Source organism: Protomyctophum parallelum (genome assembly GCF_964188405.1).
Source record: "Protomyctophum parallelum genome assembly, chromosome: 12".
NCBI lineage: Eukaryota > Metazoa > Chordata > Actinopteri > Myctophiformes > Myctophidae > Protomyctophum > Protomyctophum parallelum.
Window position 1 is genome coordinate 11548002 of NC_139712.1, and position 21018 is coordinate 11569019.

The following is a 21018-nucleotide window of genomic DNA, read 5'->3' on the forward strand; positions in this document are numbered from 1 at the left end:
CTGTGTCAGTCGTTCTCAAACCTTTTCATTTCAAGGATCCCAATAAAATATAATGTAACTGGCCGCAGACCCCCATCTGAACATATGTTGTTCCAGGGACCCCCCTTCTCCCCCATAATCAAATAATTGAGTTAAAAAATGTTCACTCTGAAAGAATATATATTCAAAGATTCATGCCACATTTTCACGATTTTTCAAAAATAGCAGATCTTCTTTTTTTCAAAAATAGAAGATCTACAAGCCACATTTCCACGCTAGAAAAAAGCATATAGCAGATCTACAAGCTTGTAGATTTATTTATTTTTCAATAGCTAAAAGTATATCGTAATGCTTAACAACACCAAAGGGGGTTCCCGTCCAGAATGGGCTATGCTAAAGGGATTTAATTCCCCAATAGATTAGTTTTATTTAGTTGTGTTCCTAGGCCAACCGTTGGAGGGTTCCCTATCGACAGAGCATTAGGGAGCTGGACATCAACGATTAGCATATAGGAATGCTACAAACAAATCCATTCATTATCTAGTCTCTCCTTGGGGGGGTGAGGGTTGGTTCCATCCTACTGTTGTTTTGTTTAATCCATTCTGACCTGAGATCAGATTAAAAAAATGTCTATTACATCCTGACAGTTTCATTATTAACCCATTCTGACCTGAGATCAGATTCTATAAGAATGTCAGTCGTTCTTCGATTTTTTCAAAAATAGCAGACCTACAAGCTTGTAGATCTGCTATTTTTCAATAGCTAAAGCATAACATGATGCTAACACCAAAACGGGTTCCCGTTCAGAATGGGTTAAAACAGTGCTCAAACAATGCAGAGAGCTGATCAGGCATTTTGGCAAATGAACCCTGCATTTACTGCTACCATTTATTGAGAAATTAGGATCTAATTCACGCCAGCATTTTTTTAATTTGAGCTCTTATTTTGAAAAGCCACATTTTGCCTCAACCGGATGTGGGCTTATCCCAGCCAGCTTTACGTTGCCAAGACAACCTTTGTTTACATGATCGAATCATGCCGGTACATTTTAGCACTCCACAGCGTCGGCTCTGTGCCGTCAAAGAAACGCTGTTTTGACCAAAAAATGCCATCTGGGACAAGGAATAGGAGATACAGGCGATTGAAAGAAACGGATAGAATGGATTCTTATGGCGACGGCGATCTAAGATGAACGATCCAGTGCTGTGCTAACAACACAGCTAGCTAACCGGCTAACGTGAGTTAGCCTGGTTAATAAACCAGACCGAATCAGCCGTTGGCAAAAAAAATTGCCTACCGGCGGATTTCGGTCTGGAGAGGCTCAATTTTACAGCATTGTGGCTCGATCGATCAAATGCACTATAAAATTGCAATTGCCGAAGGGCTACGGCAATGGCGGCAAGGGAGTTAATCATGCTCAGCTTCTGCAATAATTGGCAGTCGACCATATATGGAGGAGGCGGGTGCTTCCTGTGCCAGTGATCTGTAGCAACTTGTTGCATCTCGTCACACTCTGTCCCGGACACACCTTAGCGCACAGCCGCGGACAGAGGAAGCTGCCGCCCGACGTCTTTCCGACAGCTGGTGGATGGAAAAGAAGCTCCACCTCCGCGACTGACTGATGCGACGGACAGATTCCCGGAAACGCTCTCCTCCTCATGGTGATGGGTGCTTGCACATTATGCACACATGGCATCAACGCATGGTGTTGTGTGCAGGCGCCCTACACTTTGTCTTTCTTTTATCATTCACTTTTTAAGAGCCTGCCCAGGGACTACAGATGAAAATTTAGCTTTGGCTAACTCTGGTCCATTTACATTGATGTAAAAACTGGTGATTGTTGATTAAAATGTTGATTAATGAGCTTTGTCCCTGTCAAATAAATAAATAGCGCGCCACCGAGTGGTGCGCTATGAGCTTGTAGGTCTGCTATTTTTTTTGGAAAAATAATTATAAGTATAATTATATATTCTTTCAGAGGGAACGTTTTTATTTATTTCGACGTCAAGCCTAAATGGATTAAAGGCTAATCTGCGCGTGTGTGTGTGCGTGTGTGTGTGTGTGTGTGTGTGTGTGTGTGTGTGTGTGTGTGTGTGTGTGTGTGTGTGTGTGTGTGTGTGTGTGTGTGTGTGTGTGTGTGTGTGTGTGTGTGTGTGTGTGTGTGTGTGTGTGTGTGTGTGTGTGTGTGTGTGCGTGCGTGCGTGCGTGCGTGTGTGCAGACCATCGGTCCTAAGGAGGGCTGGCAGGTGTACAGCTCTGCGCAGGACGCAGACGGCCGCTGCGTCTGCACGGTGGTGGCCCCGGAGCAGACGCTCTGCTCCAGAGACGCCAAGAGCAGACAGCTGAGACAGCTCCTGGAGAAGGTACGCGCACGCACACACACACACACACACACGCACACGCACACGCACACGCACACACACACACATGCAGAGATGGGCAGTATTTGAAATACATGTATTTGAAATACGTATTTGAAATACTTTTTTGTATTTTGTAATTTGTATTTCGCTGGGATGGAAGAAATGAGATGTATTTTGTATTTAGATAAATTTTTTGACCCAGCATTTGTATTTTGTATCAAAATACATTTTCAATGTATTTTGCCCATCAGAGATGGGCAGTATTTGAAATACATGTATTTGAAATACGTATTTGAAATACTTTTTTTGTATTTTGTAATTTGTATTTCGATGGGGATGGAAGATGTATTTTGTATTTTGTATTTAGATACATTTTTTGACCCAGTATTTGTATTTTGTATCGAAATACATTTTCAATGTATTTTGCCCATCTCTGCGCGCACACACACACACACACACACACACACACACACACACACACACACACACACACACACACACACACACACACACACACACACACACACACACACACACACACACCTCCAGTGTATCTGTGTACACGCAGAGGGCAAACTCTCCGGTGACACAGGCATGAAATTGGCTTAGAGAGATCTAGCATGGAAAAGCAAACAGCACATCTTATCACCTTTTGATGCCTTTATGGATCATTGTGTACATTATATTGTACCATCTTTTTCTTCCTGTTTATATTATTAGACATCCACTTGTTTAATCTGCGTACTGACTGGGTTCTCTATCATGGTTGGATACAATTGGTGGCCCAGTTTCAGTTTCTGAAAATGCATTTTCTGTTTAAAACTCCTTCAGTGCCACCTGGTGGTCGCCAGTTTAGGCTCTGAGTGCCAATTCTCCCATTATAAAAAAGAGAGGGCGTTTAAAAAAAATGTAAAAAAAAAAAAAAAATGTAAAAAAAAAAAAAAAAAAAAAGAACATTTTTATTTTTATTTTTATTTATTTTTAATTACGTCTTGTCGTCTTTAGCACTCAGTGCAAAGACGTCTCGGTTACGGGATTACGTGCCTGGCACTTATCCTGATAACACAAAACAGACAACAGATAACACAAAACAATAACACAAAACAATAACACAAAACGGACAACACAAAACGGAAAACGGAAAAACGGAAAAACCGGAAAACCGGAAAACACAAAAACGGAAAACAAAAAAAACGTACGACACACAAAGATAAACAAAAACAGACGACACAAAACAGACGACACAAAACAGACGACACAAAACAGACGACACTTCACTGATGCTTGTGGAACTCGACTCCGTCTCGTTCCTGACCGCATCACTGTCGTGGCAATAATCACGTTAAACAACACCCTCTCGTGTAATATTGCTAAATTAATCAAGTCCCCCCCCCCCCCCCCCCCCTCCCAGGTCCAGAACATGTCCCAGAGCATCGAGGTGCTCAACCTGCGCACCCAGAGGGACTTCCAGTACGTCATCAAGATGGAGAACCAGATGAAGGGCCTGAGGTCAAAGTTCAGGCAGGTCGAGGACGAGAGGAAGACCACCATGGCTAGGAACTTCCAGGTACACTGCGTGCGAGCGTGCGTACGAGCGTGCATGCGTGCGTGCGAGCGTGCATGCGTGCGTGCGCGTGCGTGCGTGCGCATGCGTGCGTGCGCATGCGTGCGTGCGCATGCGTGCGTGCACATGCGTGCGTGCGCATGCGTGCGTGCGCATGCGTGCGTGCGTGCATGTGCGTGCGCGCGTGCAAGAGTCATGTGTTAAAAGTTATTTCATGGAAAACCCCTTGAGATGTTTGTGTCATCAGTGGTGAAAAGTAACTAAGTGCATTTACTTAAGTGCTGTACTTTTTGAGGTATTTGTACTTTCCTTGAGCATTCCCGCAATGTCCAATACTTCTACTCCAATACTTCTACTCCAACACTTCTACTCCAATACTTCTACTCCAATACTTCTACTCCACTACATATATTAGAACACTTTAGTTACCAGTGATTTTGTAGATTTTGATTATTATCACAAAACATACATTAATCACTTATAGGGCAGCCCTACATGTACAGTATATATACACATTTCGTTTGAAAATAGCCAATCGTCTATTTTCAAATACCAATACTTTTGGTACTTTTACTCAAGCACATTTCTGAATATTCAGACTTTAACCTTTATCAGAGTATTTCTAAATATCAGCGTTGATACTTTTACTTACAAGTAAGTACAAAAATGTGAGTACTATTTTCCACCACTGGCCCTGATCCAGAAAGCTTTGCTTTTAAAGAGTCTGCTTTTATTTCCTACAAGGATTTATTTTTATTTATTTTATTATTGCAGCATAAATAATGTACATTTAGATAATTACATTTTATGGCAGGTTGGCGATAATAACTTCAGGCTCTATAATAATCCTGCTGATCCCCGCGTGATACATGAACCAAATTAACCAATTCTGGACGGGAACCCCTTTTGTTGTTTTAAGCATTACGTTATACTTATACCCCTATTTATTTATTTTATCATGAAAGTGTGGAGCAAATCTTTGAATATATATATTCTTTCAGTGCATACGTTAACTCAAGAGAACGATGGCTTCCATTTTCGCATTGCAACTTTTCAGGACTAGAAAGCCTGCAGTTTCTATTAGCTTGTATTCCTCGTCAATGATGTCACTGGAAGACGGTTTCTGACCTGCCCACAGCCCTCCTATGAGACACAGACTGGTTTCTGAACTGCCCACAGCCCTCCTATGAGACACAGACTGATTTCTGAACTGCCCACAGCCCTCCTATGAGACACAGACTGGTTTCTGAACCGCCCACAGCCCTCCTATGAGACACAGACTGGTTTCTGAACTGCCCACAGCCCTCCTATGAGACACAGACTGGTTTCTGAACTGCCCACAGCCCTCCTATGAGACACAGACTGATTTCTGAACTGCCCACAGCCCTCCTATGAGACACAGACTGGTTTCTGAACCGCCCACAGCCCTCCTATGAGACACAGACTGGTTTCTGAACTGCCCACAGCCCTCCTATGAGACACAGACTGGTTTCTGACCTGCCCACAGCCCTCCTATGAGACACAGACTGGTTTCTGAACTGCCCACAGCCCTCCTATGAGACACAGATTGGTTTCTGACCTGCCCACAGCCCTCCTATGAGACACAGACTGGTTTCTGAACCGCCCACAGCCCTCCTATGAGACAGACACAGACAGGTTTCTGAACCGCCCACGGCCCTCCTATGAGACACAGACTGGTTTCTGAACGGCCCACAGCCCTCCTATGAGACACAGACTGGTTTCTGAACTGCCCACAGCCCTCCTATGAGACACAGACTGGTTTCTGAACTGCCCACAGCCCTCCTATGAGACACAGACGAGTAGAAAAAAATTGCACCATTTTTTTCATGATTATTAGTGAGGACCTGTTATATGAAGATAGGTTGAAAAGTGGTGAAGTGATCCTTTAAGTTTAAACAAATCTGAACTATCCCTTTAAACATCTACCAATCCACTCCCCCTCCCCACACGTGTCCCCGCCGCCACCAGGAGCTCACGGACAAGATGGAGGAGCTGAAGCCTCTGATCCCGGTGCTGGAGCAGTACAAGACGGACGCGGCGGTCATCTCCCGCTTCAAGCAGGAAGTCCGCGACCTGTCGGCGGTCCTGACCGCCATCCAGGACGAGCTGGGCGCCTCCGACTACGACGCGCTCTACCAGCGCGTGCTGCGCCTGGACACGCGGCTGCGCAGCTGCATGGGCAAGCTAAGTGAGTGGTTAACCAACAGCTGTCTGCGCAGCTAAATGCGCAAGCTATGTGAGTGGTTAACCAACAGCTGTCTGCGCAGCTAAATGCGCAAGCTAAGTGAGTGGTTAACCAACAGCTGTCTGCGCAGCTAAATGCGCAAGCTAAGTGAGTGGTTAACCAACAGCTGTCTGCGCAGCTAAATGCGCAAGCTAAGTGAGTGGTTAACCAACAGCTGTCTGCGCAGCTAAATGCGCAAGCTAAGTGAGTGGTAAACCAACAGCTGTCTGCGCAATTAAATGCGCAAGCTAAGTGAGTGGTAAACCAACCGACTGCGCTGCAGCTGCATGCGCAAGCTAAGTGAGTGGTTAACCAATGGCTGTCTGCGCAGCAGCTGCATGCGCAAGCTAAGTGAGTGGTAAACCAACTGACTAGCTGTGCAGCTGCATGAGCAAGCTAAGTGAATGGTTAACCAACGGCTGTCTGCGCTGCAGCTGCATGCGCAAGCTAAGTGAATGGTAAACCAACCGACTAGCTGCGCAGCTGCATGCGCAAGCTAAGTGAGTGGTTAACCAACAGGTGTCTGCGCTGCAGCTGCATGCGCAAGCTAAGTGAGTGGTAAACCAACAGCTGTCTACGCAGCTGTATGCGCAAGCTATAAGTGAGTGGTAAACCAACCGACTGCGCTGCAGCTGCATGCGCAAAATGGTAAATGGTAAATGGTGCATTGGTCATGATATTTGCATATAAATACCCTCCACAGAGGCTGAAATTCACACACATTAAAAATCTCTGGACTCTGTACAATTTTTAACCTTTGACCTTTAACCCTGATAACAGTAAGTAAAATAACTGTAATATATGTTTTTTTGTGATTATTAGAATGTCTCGAACATGTTTTATTTATTATTGTGAAAGATATCCCCCAAATGTTAAATATTAATTTATTATAATTGTAATAATGTGCATAAAATTAGCATAAAAAAAAAAAAACATAATTTCCTCTGATAAGTCCTAGTTGTAAATAGTAGTAGTAAGGTTGAAATCTCTTTCTTGCAAGTACAAATTAATCCGGATTTTACAGGGTTAATACTGCAGGTCTTATTGCTGCATTTCTTTTATCTTTTTATCTGCGTGTGTGTGCGTGTGCGTGTGCGTGTGCGTGTGTGTGTGCGTGCGTGCGTGTGCGCGCGTGTGTGTGAAAACAGCGTGTGGAAAACTAATGAAAATCACCGGACCGGTCACCGTAAAGACCTCCGGGACGCGCTTCGGGGCGTGGATGACTGACCCTCAGGCGTCCACCAGCAACAACAGGGTGAGTTATCGCCTTAAGCCATTCTGACCTGAGAGCAGATTCGATACTAATGCCTTCTGAATCCTGACAGTTTTCTGAAATACCTCATGTTTCTATAATGTCAGTGGTTCTCAAACATTGTCATGACAAGGACCCCCAAGAAATAAATGTAATTGGCCACCGACCCCCCATCTGAAAATATGTTGTTCCAGGGACCCCCAGGGACCCCCAAGGGACCCCCCCAGAGCCGCGAAGTAAAGAAACCCGGAAGTAAAGATTTGAGTTAAAAAACGTTCACCCTGGAAGATTATATTCAAAGTTTTGCACCATGAGACATTTTCACGATTTTTCAACAATAGCAGATCTACGAGCTTGTAGAGATCTGCTATTTTTCACTGCTATTTTTCAACTTGGACACTCACACAGGCATGAAGGAAGCATGAGTTCAAGTCCGTTGCTCTCCCCTTGTCCCCCATATATGGGGACTAGGTTGGTCTCCCCTTGTCCCCCATATATGGGGACTAGGTTGGTCTCCCCTTGTCCCCCATATATGGGGACTAGGTTGCTCTCCCCTTGTCCCCCATATATGGGGACTAGGTTGGTCTCCCCTTGTCCCCCATATATGGGGACTAGGTTGGTCTCCCCTTGTCCCCCATATATGGGGACTAGGTTGGTCTCCCCTCGTCCCCCATATATGGGGACTAGGTTGGTCTCCCCTTGTCCCCCATATATGGGGACTAGGTTGGTGGAGGGTGTGTAGAGCCCAGGATCACATTAGATGATTGACACAGGGGTGAAAAATGGGTTACAAAATCGTGGGATAAAAAAAAAGATCTGCTATTTTTCAATAGATAAATTATAACGATGCTTTTAAAAAACGCCAAAAGGGGGGTTCCCGCCCAGAATGGGTTAAGATGGGGGGGAGTGTGGGGGGGGGTCACGTGCGCTCTGTGCCGTGCACCGTGCACGCTGTCTGCGTCTTGTTTTCAGAGCGACGAGGGCGATGATTCATCACGGCAATCCCAACGCACACAGCCCTGAATAATATCACGCTGTGCGGTTTTAACCCATTTTGTGCGGGAACCCCATTTGTCAGGATGTAGAAGACATTTTTAGAATCTGATCTCAGGTCAGAATGGAAACTGTCAGGATGTAGAAGACATTTTTAGAATCTGATCTCGGGTCAGAATGAAAACTGTCAGGATGTAGAAGACATTTTTAGAATCTGATCTCGGGTCAGAATGGAAAACTGTCAGGATGTAGAAGTCGTTTTTAGAATCTGATCTCGGGTCAGAATGGAAAACTGTCAGGATGTAGAAGTCGTTTTTAGAATCTGATCTCGGGTCAGAATGGAAAACTGTCAGGATGTAGAAGACATTTTTTAGAATCTGATCTCGGGTCAGAATGGAAAACTTTCAGGATGTAGAAGACATTTTTAGAATCTGATCTCGGGTCAGAATGAAAACTGTCAGGATGTAGAAGACATTTTTTAGAATCTGATCTCGGGTCAGAATGGAAAACTGTCAGGATGTAGAAGTAGTTTTTAGAATCTGATCTCGGGTCAGAATGGAAACTGTCAGGATGTAGAAGTCATTTTTAGAATCTGATCTCAGGTCAGAATGAAAACTGTCAGGATGTAGAAGACATTTTTAGAATCTGATCTCAGGTCAGAATGGAAGAATGTCAGGATGTAGAAGTCACTTTTTAGAATCTGATCTCAGGTCAGAATGGAAAACTGTCAGGATGTAGAAGTCATTTGTAGAATCTGATCTCAGGTCAGAATGGGAAACTGTCAGGATGTAGAAGACATTTTTAGAATCTGATCTCGGGTCAGAATGGAAAACTGTCAGGATGTAGAAGTAATTTGTAGAATCTGATCTCGGGTCAGAATGGGTTAAAGGAGGAGGAACATAATAGATTGTTTGTCTGTCCTGATTCATCACGGCTCTGTGTGTGCAGCGGTTCATGTAATATTCACAGAGCGCTGATAATTATGCAAAAGGTGACCTTTATTTTGTTTGTTTGTGACCGGGAGGTTGGCTGCGTTCGCCGGGCCGACTCTAGAGCTCCTTTTAACTATCCATCATGTTTATCGGGTGCAGGGACCGATTAATCCCATACACCAGGGCCCCTGGGCCCTTAATGATTAACCCCATACACCAGGGCCCCTGGGCCCTTAATGATTAACCCCATACACCAGGGCCCCTAATGATTAACCCCATGCACCAGGGCCCCAGGGCCCTTAATGATTAACCCCATGCACCAGGGCCCCAGGGCCCTTAATGATTAACCCCATGCACCAGGGCCCCAGGGCCCTTAATGATTAACCCCATACACCAGGGCCCTTAATGATTAACCCCATACACCAGGGCCCTTAATGATTAACCCCATACACCAGGACACCAGGGCCCTTAATGATTAACCCCATACACCAGGGCCCTTAATGATTAACCCCATACACCAGGGCCCCTGGGCCCGTGATTCTTGACGGCCGCCAGATAGCGCTTCTTGTTCATATTTTTTCCGTTTTTCTTTTATCATCTACAATTTTTTTACAAATGTACAAAATGTACAAAAATTTACAAATGTACAAAAATGTACAAATGTACAAAATGTACAGAAATGTACAGAAATGTACAGAAATGTACAAAATAAATAATTTACAAAAAATTACAAAAAAAATTACAATAAAAATGTACAAAAAGTACAAAAATGTACAAAAATGTACAAAATAAAAAAATTACAAAAAATTTACAAAATGCAACAATATGAGAATGTACAAAAATTTACAAAAATGTACAATATGTACAAAAATGTACAAAAATGTACAAATGTAACTGGCCGCCAACCCGCATCTCAAAAATATTTAGTTCCAGTCGACCAATATGAGAATGTACAAAAAGAATGTACTAATGTACAAAAAAATACAAAATGTACAAAAATGTACCCCCGGTGGCCCCTCTAGGTGTGGCACATGGACAGTGATGTGTTTTTGTCTCCCCCTGGTGGCCCCTCTAGGTGTGGCACATGGACAGTGATTTGTTTTTGTCTCCCCCTGGTGGCCCCTCTAGGTGTGGCACATGGACAGTGATGTGTTTTTGTCTCCCCCTGGTGGCCCCTCTAGGTGTGGTACATGGACAGTGATGAGTTTTTGTCTCCCCCTGGTGGCCCCCTCTAGGTGTGGTACATGGACAGCTACACCAACAGTAAGATCGTGCGCGAGTACAAGTCGACGGCGGACTTCGTGTCGGGCGTCGTCTCGCGGACCTACAGCCTGCCCTTCAGGTGGGAGGGAACCAATCACGTGGTGTACAACGGCTCGCTGTACTACAACAAGTACCAGAGCAACATCATCGTCAGGTAAACAAACACAGCGCTGTGGAACGTATCTCAGTAGTACTTAGTACTTAAAGTACTTAGTACTTATAGTACTTACAGGGGTGGGCAACTTTGACGAGGTTGACAGGGCCAATATAGTTCCACACTCACTCCAGAGGGCCACTATAGTTCCACACTCACTCCAGAGGGCCACTATAGTTCCACACTCACTCCCAGAGGGCCACTATAGTTCCACACTCACTCCAGAGGGCCACTATAGTTCCACACTCACTCCAGAGGGCCACTATAGTTCCACACTCACTCCAGAGGGCCACTATAGTTCCACACTCACTCCAGAGGGCCACTATAGTTCCACACTCACTCCCAGAGGGCCACTATAGTTTCACACTCACTCCAGAGGGCCACTATAGTTCCACACTCACTCCAGAGGGCCACTATAGTTCCACACTCACTCCAGAGGGCCACTATAGTTCCACACTCACTCCAGAGGGCCACTATAGTTCCACACTCACTCCCAGAGGGCCACTATAGTTCCACACTCACTCCCAGAGGGCCACTATAGTTCCACACTCACTCCCAGAGGGCCACTATTGTTCCACACTCACTCCCAGAGGGCCACTATAGTTCCACACTCAATCCCAGAGGGCCACTATAGTTCCACACTCACTCCAGAGGGCCACTATAGTTCCACACTCACTCCCAGAGGGCCACTATAGTTCCACACTCACTCCAGAGGGCCACTATAGTTCCACACTCACTCCAGAGGGCCACTATAGTTCCACACTCACTCCAGAGGGCCACTATAGTTCCACACTCACTCCAGAGGGCCACTATAGTTCCACACTCACTCCAGAGGGCCACTATAGTTCCACACTCACTCCAGAGGGCCACTATAGTTCCACACTCACTCCCAGAGGGCCACTATAGTTCCACACTCACTCCCAGAGGGCCACTATTGTTCCACACTCACTCCCAGAGGGCCACTACAGTTCCACACTCAATCCCAGAGGGCCACTATAGTTCCACACTCACTCCAGAGGGCCACTATAGTTCCACACTCACTCCAGAGGGCCACTGTAGTTCCACACTCACTCCCAGAGGGCCACTATAGTTCCACACTCACTCCCAGAGGGCCACTATAGTTTCACACTCACTCCCAGAGGGCCACTATAGTTCCACACTCACTCCAGAGGGCCACTATAGTTCCACACTCACTCCCAGAGGGCCACTATAGTTCCACACTCACTCCCAGAGGGCCACTATAGTTCCACACTCACTCCCAGAGGGCCACTATAGTTCCACACTCACTCCAGAGGGCCACTATAGTTCCACACTCACTCCCAGAGGGCCACTATAGTTCCACACTCACTCCAGAGGGCCACTATAGTTCCACACTCACTCCAGAGGGCCACTATAGTTCCACACTCACTCCCAGAGGGCCACTATAGTTCCACTATAGTGTCTCTTACTAGATTACTCTGATCTCGGCATGCAGGCAAATACTGCACGTTTACTCCACTACAAGTATTTGAAAAAGTTACTTTGTGGCTTATTATTACAAAACATTATACATGAAACCTCCAGGGTATTTGAAAATAGCAGATCTACAAGCTCACAACGCGATGCGACGCGTTGTGAGCTTTGTGATCGGCGCCGATTTCCGATCACCCGATCCGATCCGGGACAACCCTATAGTCATAATTCCATAATCGTGGAACCTCTACTTTTTTCCCCCTTCTCTCCACCACCGGAGGCAGCGGTGGACGAACGGTTTGCGGAGCGGTCTCGATATCGGAAGGTCGCTATAGTTCGTATCCCCGGACCGGCACGTTAAAATTACCACCGCTGAAGTGCCCTTGGACAAGGCATTTCTTGAGCTTAGTCCAGTTACCCTGGACCGAAAATAAACACACTTTTTACAAAATAAGTTGTTAATACTTCTTTCTCTGCTATTTCTGTTAGCCAGTTAGTAAAAGACTAGTATTATCTCCCAAAAACGATTGTGTACGAAAAGGCGGATTTTAGCGGAATTTGCATACTTTAGCAGGGAGGCTGTATTTCATTGCTTTGCTTTCCCCCAAAATAGCCAGAATAATCTGTAATTATAGAGACATGTACGTAATCACAACGACTTAATTACACTAAAACGACTTTCTGATGGAATAAAAACATTCTTTAACATTCCAACTGTGTTAATGTGGCTAAAAACGAAAAAAAAAAGAAAGTAGGTTTGGACTATTGTAAAGTTTCATTACTGCCGACTTGTGGTTGAAATCACTGGGAGCGGTCACATAACTTTCCTTTCACCGCCGCCGCCATCGTCACGCAGGTATCAGTGGTGGAAAGTAACTAAGTACTTTTACTTAAGTACTGCAAGTACGATTTTGAGGTATTTGTACTTTACTTGAGCATTTCCAATTTCTACTCCACTAACATCTCAGAGCCAGAATTTGTACTTTTACTCCACTACAATTGCTTGAAAACTTTAGTTACTTTAGTTACTTTGGCGATTTTAATTTTGATTAGAAAATTAACCACTTCAACCCTATCCATTTCGGCCATTTGAAAATGGCCGATCTACAAGCTCACAATGCGTCGCGTTTGCGACGCATTGTGAGCTTGTAGATCGGCCATTTTCAATAGATTTTGTACACTTTTTGAACTTGTGAAATAGGACATTCTGCAATATGAGTACTTTTACTTTTAGTAAAATTATTTTCGATACTTTTGTACTTTTTCTCAAGTATACATTTTCAATTCCGTATACTTTTACTTGTAACGAAGTAGTTCTAAATTGCAGTATTGGTATACTTTTACCTATAAGTAAAACAATTGAGTACTTTTCCCACCACTGTCAGGTACAGCTTCGAGCTGTATAAATACCTTCCAGCGCCCCTGATTCCAACTGCGTTAATGTGGCAAAAAAAGAAAAAAAAGAAAGAAAAAAAAAGTAGTTTGGACTATTGTAAAGTTTCATTACTGCCGACTTGTGGTTGAAATCACATAACTTTCCTTTCCTTTCACCGTCACGCTGGCAGGTACAGCTTCGAGCTGGGCGCCGTGCTGGCCCAGCGCGCCCTGGAGTTCGCCGGCTTCCACAACACCTACCCGTACACGTGGGGCGGCTTCTCGGACATCGACGTGATGGCGGACGAGCTGGGCATGTGGGCCGTGTACGCCACCAACCAGAACGCGGGCAACGTGGTGCTGTCGCGCCTCGACCCCGACACGCTGGCCGTGCTCGCCACCTGGAACACGGAGTACAGCAAGAGGAACGCCGGGGAGGCCTTCATGATCTGCGGGACGCTCTACGTCACCAACTCGCACCTGTCGGGAGCCAAGGTGCCGTTTTCTGTTTATTCCATCCTATCCTATCCATCTTTTTGAATTTGTATCCCTCGATTTTGCCTCGAAGACCCTCCCCCAGCCCTCTAAGACCCAGCGTTGCTTTTTAGCAACAATTTTATTTTATTTTATTACTATTTTTTTTTTTTTTTTTTCTGTTCTTTTTTCACCCAAACGTCATCAGTGATGTTCATTGCAATGCCATTTCAATGCCATTGGTCATGGTATTTGCATATAAATACCCCCCACAGAGGCTGACATTCACACAAATTAAAAATGTCTGGACTCTGTGCGATTTTGAACATTTTTTAACCTAAGACTTTTGACCTTTACCCTAATAAAAGTAGCTAATTGTAATATATGTTTTTTTGTGATCATTAGAATGTCTAGAACATGTTTTATTCATTATTGTGAAAGATATCCCCAAAATGTAAATTATTAATTTATTATATTATTATATAATTATTATATAATTATTATAAATTTATCATCAAACTTTTATTTTTATTTTTTTTAACATATTTTATAGTCTTAGTCCTAGTAGTACAAAGTAGTAGTAAGGTTGAAATCTATTTTGTGCAAGTAGAAATTAATGCGGGTGTTAGAGGGCTAGGGAGAACTCATTTTGGCCGCTGGTATCCCCATTCTTTCGGTCATGGACACACAGTTCATGACCATTTTATTCATTCGACACAATAAGAATACGGCACAAAAAGTTAACATCATTAAGAAAGGAACAAAAGTGCAGGTGAGAAAAGAAATCTATAAACGCCTTATGCATGGTTCTCACCTAAGATCATAAACAAAATGGTAGTTAAAGTTGTATAAAGTAATGAAACATATTGGTATATGACAAACAATACAATACACTTTGTGTGCGGCAAAATACATATATTTTTGGAGGTCCTTGACATGAAAATGTTTGAGAACCACTGACATAGAAACATGTTTATTTCAGAAAAGTGTCAGGATTTATTGAAGACATTTTCTTAAAGTTCGACTAAACGGGGTAACATGATGCTATGAACACCAAACGGGGTTTTTTGGCCCGTCTAGAGCGGGTTTTATTTCTTGTTGTTTTTTTTTCTCCTCCTCCCATAAGGTCTACTACAGTGTTTTGTGTTCTCCTCCCATAAGGTCTACTACAGTGTTTGTCTCCTCCCATAAGGTCTACTACAGTGTTTGTCTCCTCCCATAAGGTCTACTACAGTGTTTGTGTCCTCCTCCCATAAGGTCTACTACAGTGTTTGTGTCCTCCTCCCATAAGGTCTACTACAGTGTTTGTGTCCTCCTCCCATAAGGTCTACTACAGTGTTTGTGTCCTCCTCCCATAAGGTCTACTACAGTGTTTGTGTTCTCCTCCCATAAGGTCTACTACAGTGTTTGTGTCCTCCTCCCATAAGGTCTACTACAGTGTTTGTGTCCTCCTCCCATAAGGTCTACTACAGTGTTTGTGTCCTCCTCCCATAAGGTCTACTACAGTGTTTGTGTTCTCCTCCCATAAGGTCTACTACAGTGTTTGTGTCCTCCTCCCATAAGGTCTACTACAGTGTTTGTGTTCTCCTCCCATAAGGTCTACTACAGTGTTTGTGTCCTCCTCCCATAAGGTCTACTACAGTGTTTGTGTCCTCCTCCCATAAGGTCTACTACAGTGTTTGTGTCCTCCTCCCATAAGGTCTACTACAGTGTTTGTGTTCTCCTCCCATAAGGTCTACTACAGTGTTTGTGTTCTCCTCCCATAAGGTCTACTACAGTGTTTGTGTTCTCCTCCCATAAGGTCTACTACAGTGTTTGTGTCCTCCTCCCATAAGGTCTACTACAGTGTGTTCTCCTCCCATAAGGTCTACTACAGTGTGTGTGTTCTCCTCCCATAAGGTCTACTACAGTGTGTGTGTTCTCCTCCCATAAGGTCTACTACAGTGTTTGTGTTCTCCTCCCATAAGGTATACTACAGTGTTTGTGTCCTCCTCCCATAAGGTCTACTACAGTGTTTGTGTCCTCCTCCCATAAGGTCTACTACAGTGTTTGTGTCCTCCTCCCATAAGGTCTACTACAGTGTTTGTGTCCTCCTCCCATAAGGTCTACTACAGTGTTTGTGTTCTCCTCCCATAAGGTCTACTACAGTGTTTGTGTCCTCCTCCCATAAGGTCTACTACAGTGTTTGTGTCCTCCTCCCATAAGGTCTACTACAGTGTGTGTGTTCTCCTCCCATAAGGTCTACTACAGTGTTTGTGTCCTCCCATAAGGTATACTACAGTGTTTGTGTCCTCCTCCCATAAGGTCTACTACAGTGTTTGTGTTCTCCTCCCATAAGGTCTACTACAGTGTTTGTGTTCTCCTCCCATAAGGTATACTACAGTGTTTGTGTCCTCCTCCCATAAGGTCTACTACAGTGTTTGTGTCCTCCTCCCATAAGGTCTACTACAGTGTTTGTGTCCTCCTCCCATAAGGTCTACTACAGTGTTTGTGTCCTCCTCCCATAAGGTATACTACAGTGTTTGTGTCCTCCTCCCATAAGGTCTACTACAGTGTTTGTGTTCTCCTCCCATAAGGTCTACTACAGTGTTTGTGTCCTCCTCCCATAAGGTCTACTACAGTGTTTGTGTTCTCCTCCCATAAGGTCTACTACAGTGTTTGTGTTCTCCTCCCATAAGGTCTACTACAGTGTTTGTGTCCTCCTCCCATAAGGTCTACTACAGTGTGTGTGTTCTCCTCCCATAAGGTCTACTACAGTGTTTGTGTCCTCCCATAAGGTATACTACAGTGTTTGTGTCCTCCTCCCATAAGGTCTACTACAGTGTTTGTGTTCTCCTCCCATAAGGTCTACTACAGTGTTTGTGTTCTCCTCCCATAAGCTATACTACAGTGTTTGTGTCCTCCTCCCATAAGGTCTACTACAGTGTTTGTGTCCTCCTCCCATAAGGTCTACTACAGTGTTTGTGTCCTCCTCCCATAAGGTCTACTACAGTGTTTGTGTCCTCCTCCCATAAGGTCTACTACAGTGTTTGTGTCCTCCTCCCATAAGGTCTACTACAGTGTTTGTGTCCTCCTCCCATAAGGTCTACTACAGTGTTTGTGTTCTCCTCCCATAAGGTATACTACAGTGTTTGTGTCCTCCTCCCATAAGGTCTACTACAGTGTTTGTGTCCTCCTCCCATAAGGTCTACTACAGTGTCTGTGTTCTCCTCCCATAAGGTCTACTACAGTGTCTGTGTTCTCCTCCCATAAGGTCTACTACAGTGTGTGTGTTCTCCTCCCATAAGGTCTACTACAGTGTTTGTGTTCTCCTCCCATAAGGTCTACTACAGTGTGTGTGTTCTCCTCCCATAAGGTCTACTACAGTGTTTGTGTTCTCCTCCCATAAGGTCTACTACAGTGTTTGTGTCCTCCTCCCATAAGGTCTACTACAGTGTTTGTGTTCTCCTCCCATAAGGTCTACTACAGTGTTTGTGTCCTCCTCTCATAAGGTCTACTACAGTGTTTGTGTTCTCCTCCCATAAGGTCTACTACAGTGTTTGTGTTCTCCTCCCATAAGGTCTACTACAGTGTTTGTGTCCTCCTCCCATAAGGTCTACTACAGTGTTTGTGTCCTCCCATAAGGTCTACTACAGTGTCTGTGTTCTCCTCCCATAAGGTCTACTACAGTGTTTGTGTTCTCCTCCCATAAGGTCTACTACAGTGTTTGTGTTCTCCTCCCATAAGGTCTACTACAGTGTTTGTGTTCTCCTCCCATAAGGTCTACTACAGTGTTTGTGTTCTCCTCCCATAAGGTCTACTACAGTGTTTGTGTTCTCCTCCCATAAGGTCTACTACAGTGTTTGTGTTCTCCTCCCATAAGGTCTACTACAGTGTTTGTGTCCTCCTCCCATAAGGTCTACTAAAGTGTTTGTGTCCTCCTCCCATAAGGTCTACTACAGTGTTTGTGTCCTCCCATAAGGTCTACTACAGTGTTTGTCCTCCTCCCATAAGGTCTACTACAGTGTTTGTCCTCCTCCCATAAGGTCTACTACAGTGTTTGTCCTCCTCCCATAAGGTCTACTACAGTGTTTGTGTTCTCCTCCCATAAGGTCTACTACAGTGTTTGTGTTCTCCTCCCATAAGGTCTACTACAGTGTTTGTCCTCCTCCCATAAGGTCTACTACAGTGTTTGTCCTCCTCCCATAAGGTCTACTACAGTGTTTATGTTCTCCTCACATAAGGTCTACTACAGTGTGTGTGTTCTCCTCCCATAAGGTCTACTACAGTGTTTGTGTTCTCCTCCCATAAGGTCTACTACAGTGTTTGTGTTCTCCTCCCATAAGGTCTACTACAGTGTTTGTGTCCTCCTCCCATAAGGTCTACTACAGTGTTTGTGTTCTCCTCCCATAAGGTCTACTACAGTGTTTGTGTCCTCCCATAAGGTCTACTACAGTGTTTGTGTTCTCCTCCCATAAGGTCTACTACAGTGTTTGTGTTCTCCTCCCATAAGGTCTACTACAGTGTTTGTGTCCTCCTCTCATAAGGTCTACTACAGTGTTTGTGTCCTCCCATAAGGTCTACTACAGTGTTTGTGTCCTCCTCCCATAAGGTCTACTACAGTGTTTGTGTTCTCCTCCCATAAGGTCTACTACAGTGTTTGTGTTCTCCTCCCATAAGGTCTACTACAGTGTTTGTGTCCTCCCATAAGGTCTACTACAGTGTTTGTGTCCTCCCATAAGGTCTACTACAGTGTTTGTGTCCTCCTCCCATAAGGTCTACTACAGTGTTTGTGTCCTCCTCCCATAAGGTCTACTACAGTGTTTGTGTTCTCCTCCCATAAGGTCTACTACAGTGTTTGTGTCCTCCTCCCATAAGGTCTACTACAGTGTTTGTGTCCTCCTCCCATAAGGTCTACTACAGTGTTTGTGTCCTCCTCCCATAAGGTCTACTACAGTGTTTGTGTCCTCCTCCCATAAGGTATACTACAGTGTTTGTGTCCTCCTCCCATAAGGTCTACTACAGTGTTTGTGTTCTCCTCCCATAAGGTCTACTACAGTCTTTGTGTTCTCCTCTCATAAGGTCTACTACAGTGTTTGTGTTCTCCTACCATAAGGTCTACTACAGTGTTTGTGTCCTCCTCCCATAAGGTCTACTACAGTGTTTGTGTCCTCCCATAAGGTCTACTACAGTGTTTGTGTCCTCCCATAAGGTCTACTACAGTGTTTGTGTCCTCCTCCCATAAGGTCTACTACAGTGTTTGTGTCCTCCTCCCATAAGGTCTACTACAGTGTTTGTGTTCTCCTCCCATAAGGTCTACTACAGTGTTTGTGTCCTCCTCCCATAAGGTCTACTACAGTGTTTGTGTCCTCCTCCCATAAGGTCTACTACAGTGTTTGTGTCCTCCTCCCATAAGGTCTACTACAGTGTTTGTGTCCTCCTCCCATAAGGTATACTACAGTGTTTGTGTCCTCCTCCCATAAGGTCTACTACAGTGTTTGTGTTCTCCTCCCATAAGGTCTACTACAGTCTTTGTGTTCTCCTCTCATAAGGTCTACTACAGTGTTTGTGTTCTCCTCCCATAAGGTCTACTACAGTGTTTGTGTCCTCCTCCCATAAGGTCTACTACAGTGTTTGTGTCCTCCTCCCATAAGGTCTACTACAGTGTTTGTGTCCTCCCATAAGGTCTACTACAGTGTTTGTGTCCTCCTCCCATAAGGTCTACTACAGTGTTTGTGTCCTCCTCCCATAAGGTCTACTACAGTGTTTGTGTTCTCCTCCCATAAGGTCTACTACAGTGTTTGTGTTCTCCTCCCATAAGGTCTACTACAGTGTTTGTGTCCTCCTCCCATAAGGTCTACTACAGTGTTTGTGTCCTCCTCCCATAAGGTCTACTACAGTGTTTGTGTCCTCCTCCCATAAGGTCTACTACAGTGTTTGTGTCCTCCTCCCATAAGGTCTACTACAGTGTTTGTGTTCTCCTCCCATAAGGTCTACTACAGTGTTTGTTTTCTCCTCCCATAAGGTCTACTACAGTGTTTGTGTTCTCCTCCCATAAGGTCTACTACAGTGTACAGTCTACTACTACACACGCCGGGACAACGCTCCGCACGTCCCAAACTCTTCTCCATTCTGGCTCCAAAACTGTGGAATGCACTTCCCATTGCAGTCAGAACTGCAGCATCACTCCCAATCTTCCGCCGTAGTCTGAAAACCCACCATTTCAGACTCCATCATGGCCCATAGCACTTACCCTACCCCCTTAGATAGCATTTCTGTAGACTTAGATAGCATCTGATACAGACTTATAGCATGTTATGTAGACAGCACTATAATTGCATTGTATATAGTCATAGCACGCCATAGTACATTATGTATAGCATAGTAGTATATATATATAGTTTATATGTATAGTCTCATAATATAGATATCCCACTGTTACTTTCTTAGCTTACGCATGTTTTTATGATAAATGCTTTTTGTGATGTATTCCCATGCTTTTTGTCGCTTTGGATTAAGAGCGTCTGCTAAATGCCTAAATTGTAATTGTAGTGTTTGTGTCCTCCTCCCATAAGGTCTACTACGCGTACCACACGGAGACGTCCACCTACGAGTACACGGACATCCCGTTCCACAACCAGTACTTCCACATCTCCATGCTGGCGTACAACGCCCGAGACCGCGCGCTCTACGCCTGGAACAACGGACACCAGGTCCTCTTCAACGTCACGCTGTTCCACGTCATCAAGACCGAGGACGACTCTTAGACCGGGGCGCTCTACGCCTGGAACAACGGACAACGTTCCGCTGTTCCACGAGACTGAGGACGACTCTTAAGCGTTATTCATAGTCTAATATTTTCTTCGGTGGTGAGGTGACCACCGCAACTAACAACGTTACGTCACTGAGCCGCGGTGAAGAGCAAACCACCGCCACCGCCCCTCAGCCCTTCTCTCTGTTTTTATACTCATCACCGCTCAACGTTATTTCAGCT

The 21018-nt window shown here is 44.6% G+C and overlaps 1 protein-coding gene across 1 annotated transcript in view; it reads left to right on the top strand.

Moving 5' to 3' along the window:
- Positions 1-20791, top strand: part of LOC310867751 (noelin-3-like) — a gene marked incomplete at both ends in the record, with an annotated part of 38398 nt that extends 17607 nt beyond the window's left edge. The window contains 7 exons of the mRNA XM_083777872.1: positions 2199-2342; positions 3754-3909; positions 5896-6115; positions 7300-7406; positions 10564-10745; positions 13763-14066; positions 20600-20791. Coding sequence (XP_083633998.1) covers positions 2199-2342; positions 3754-3909; positions 5896-6115; positions 7300-7406; positions 10564-10745; positions 13763-14066; positions 20600-20791 — 1305 coding nt within the window. The remainder of the gene's footprint in view (positions 1-2198; positions 2343-3753; positions 3910-5895; positions 6116-7299; positions 7407-10563; positions 10746-13762; positions 14067-20599) is intronic.
- Positions 20792-21018: the final 227 nt, after the last annotated feature.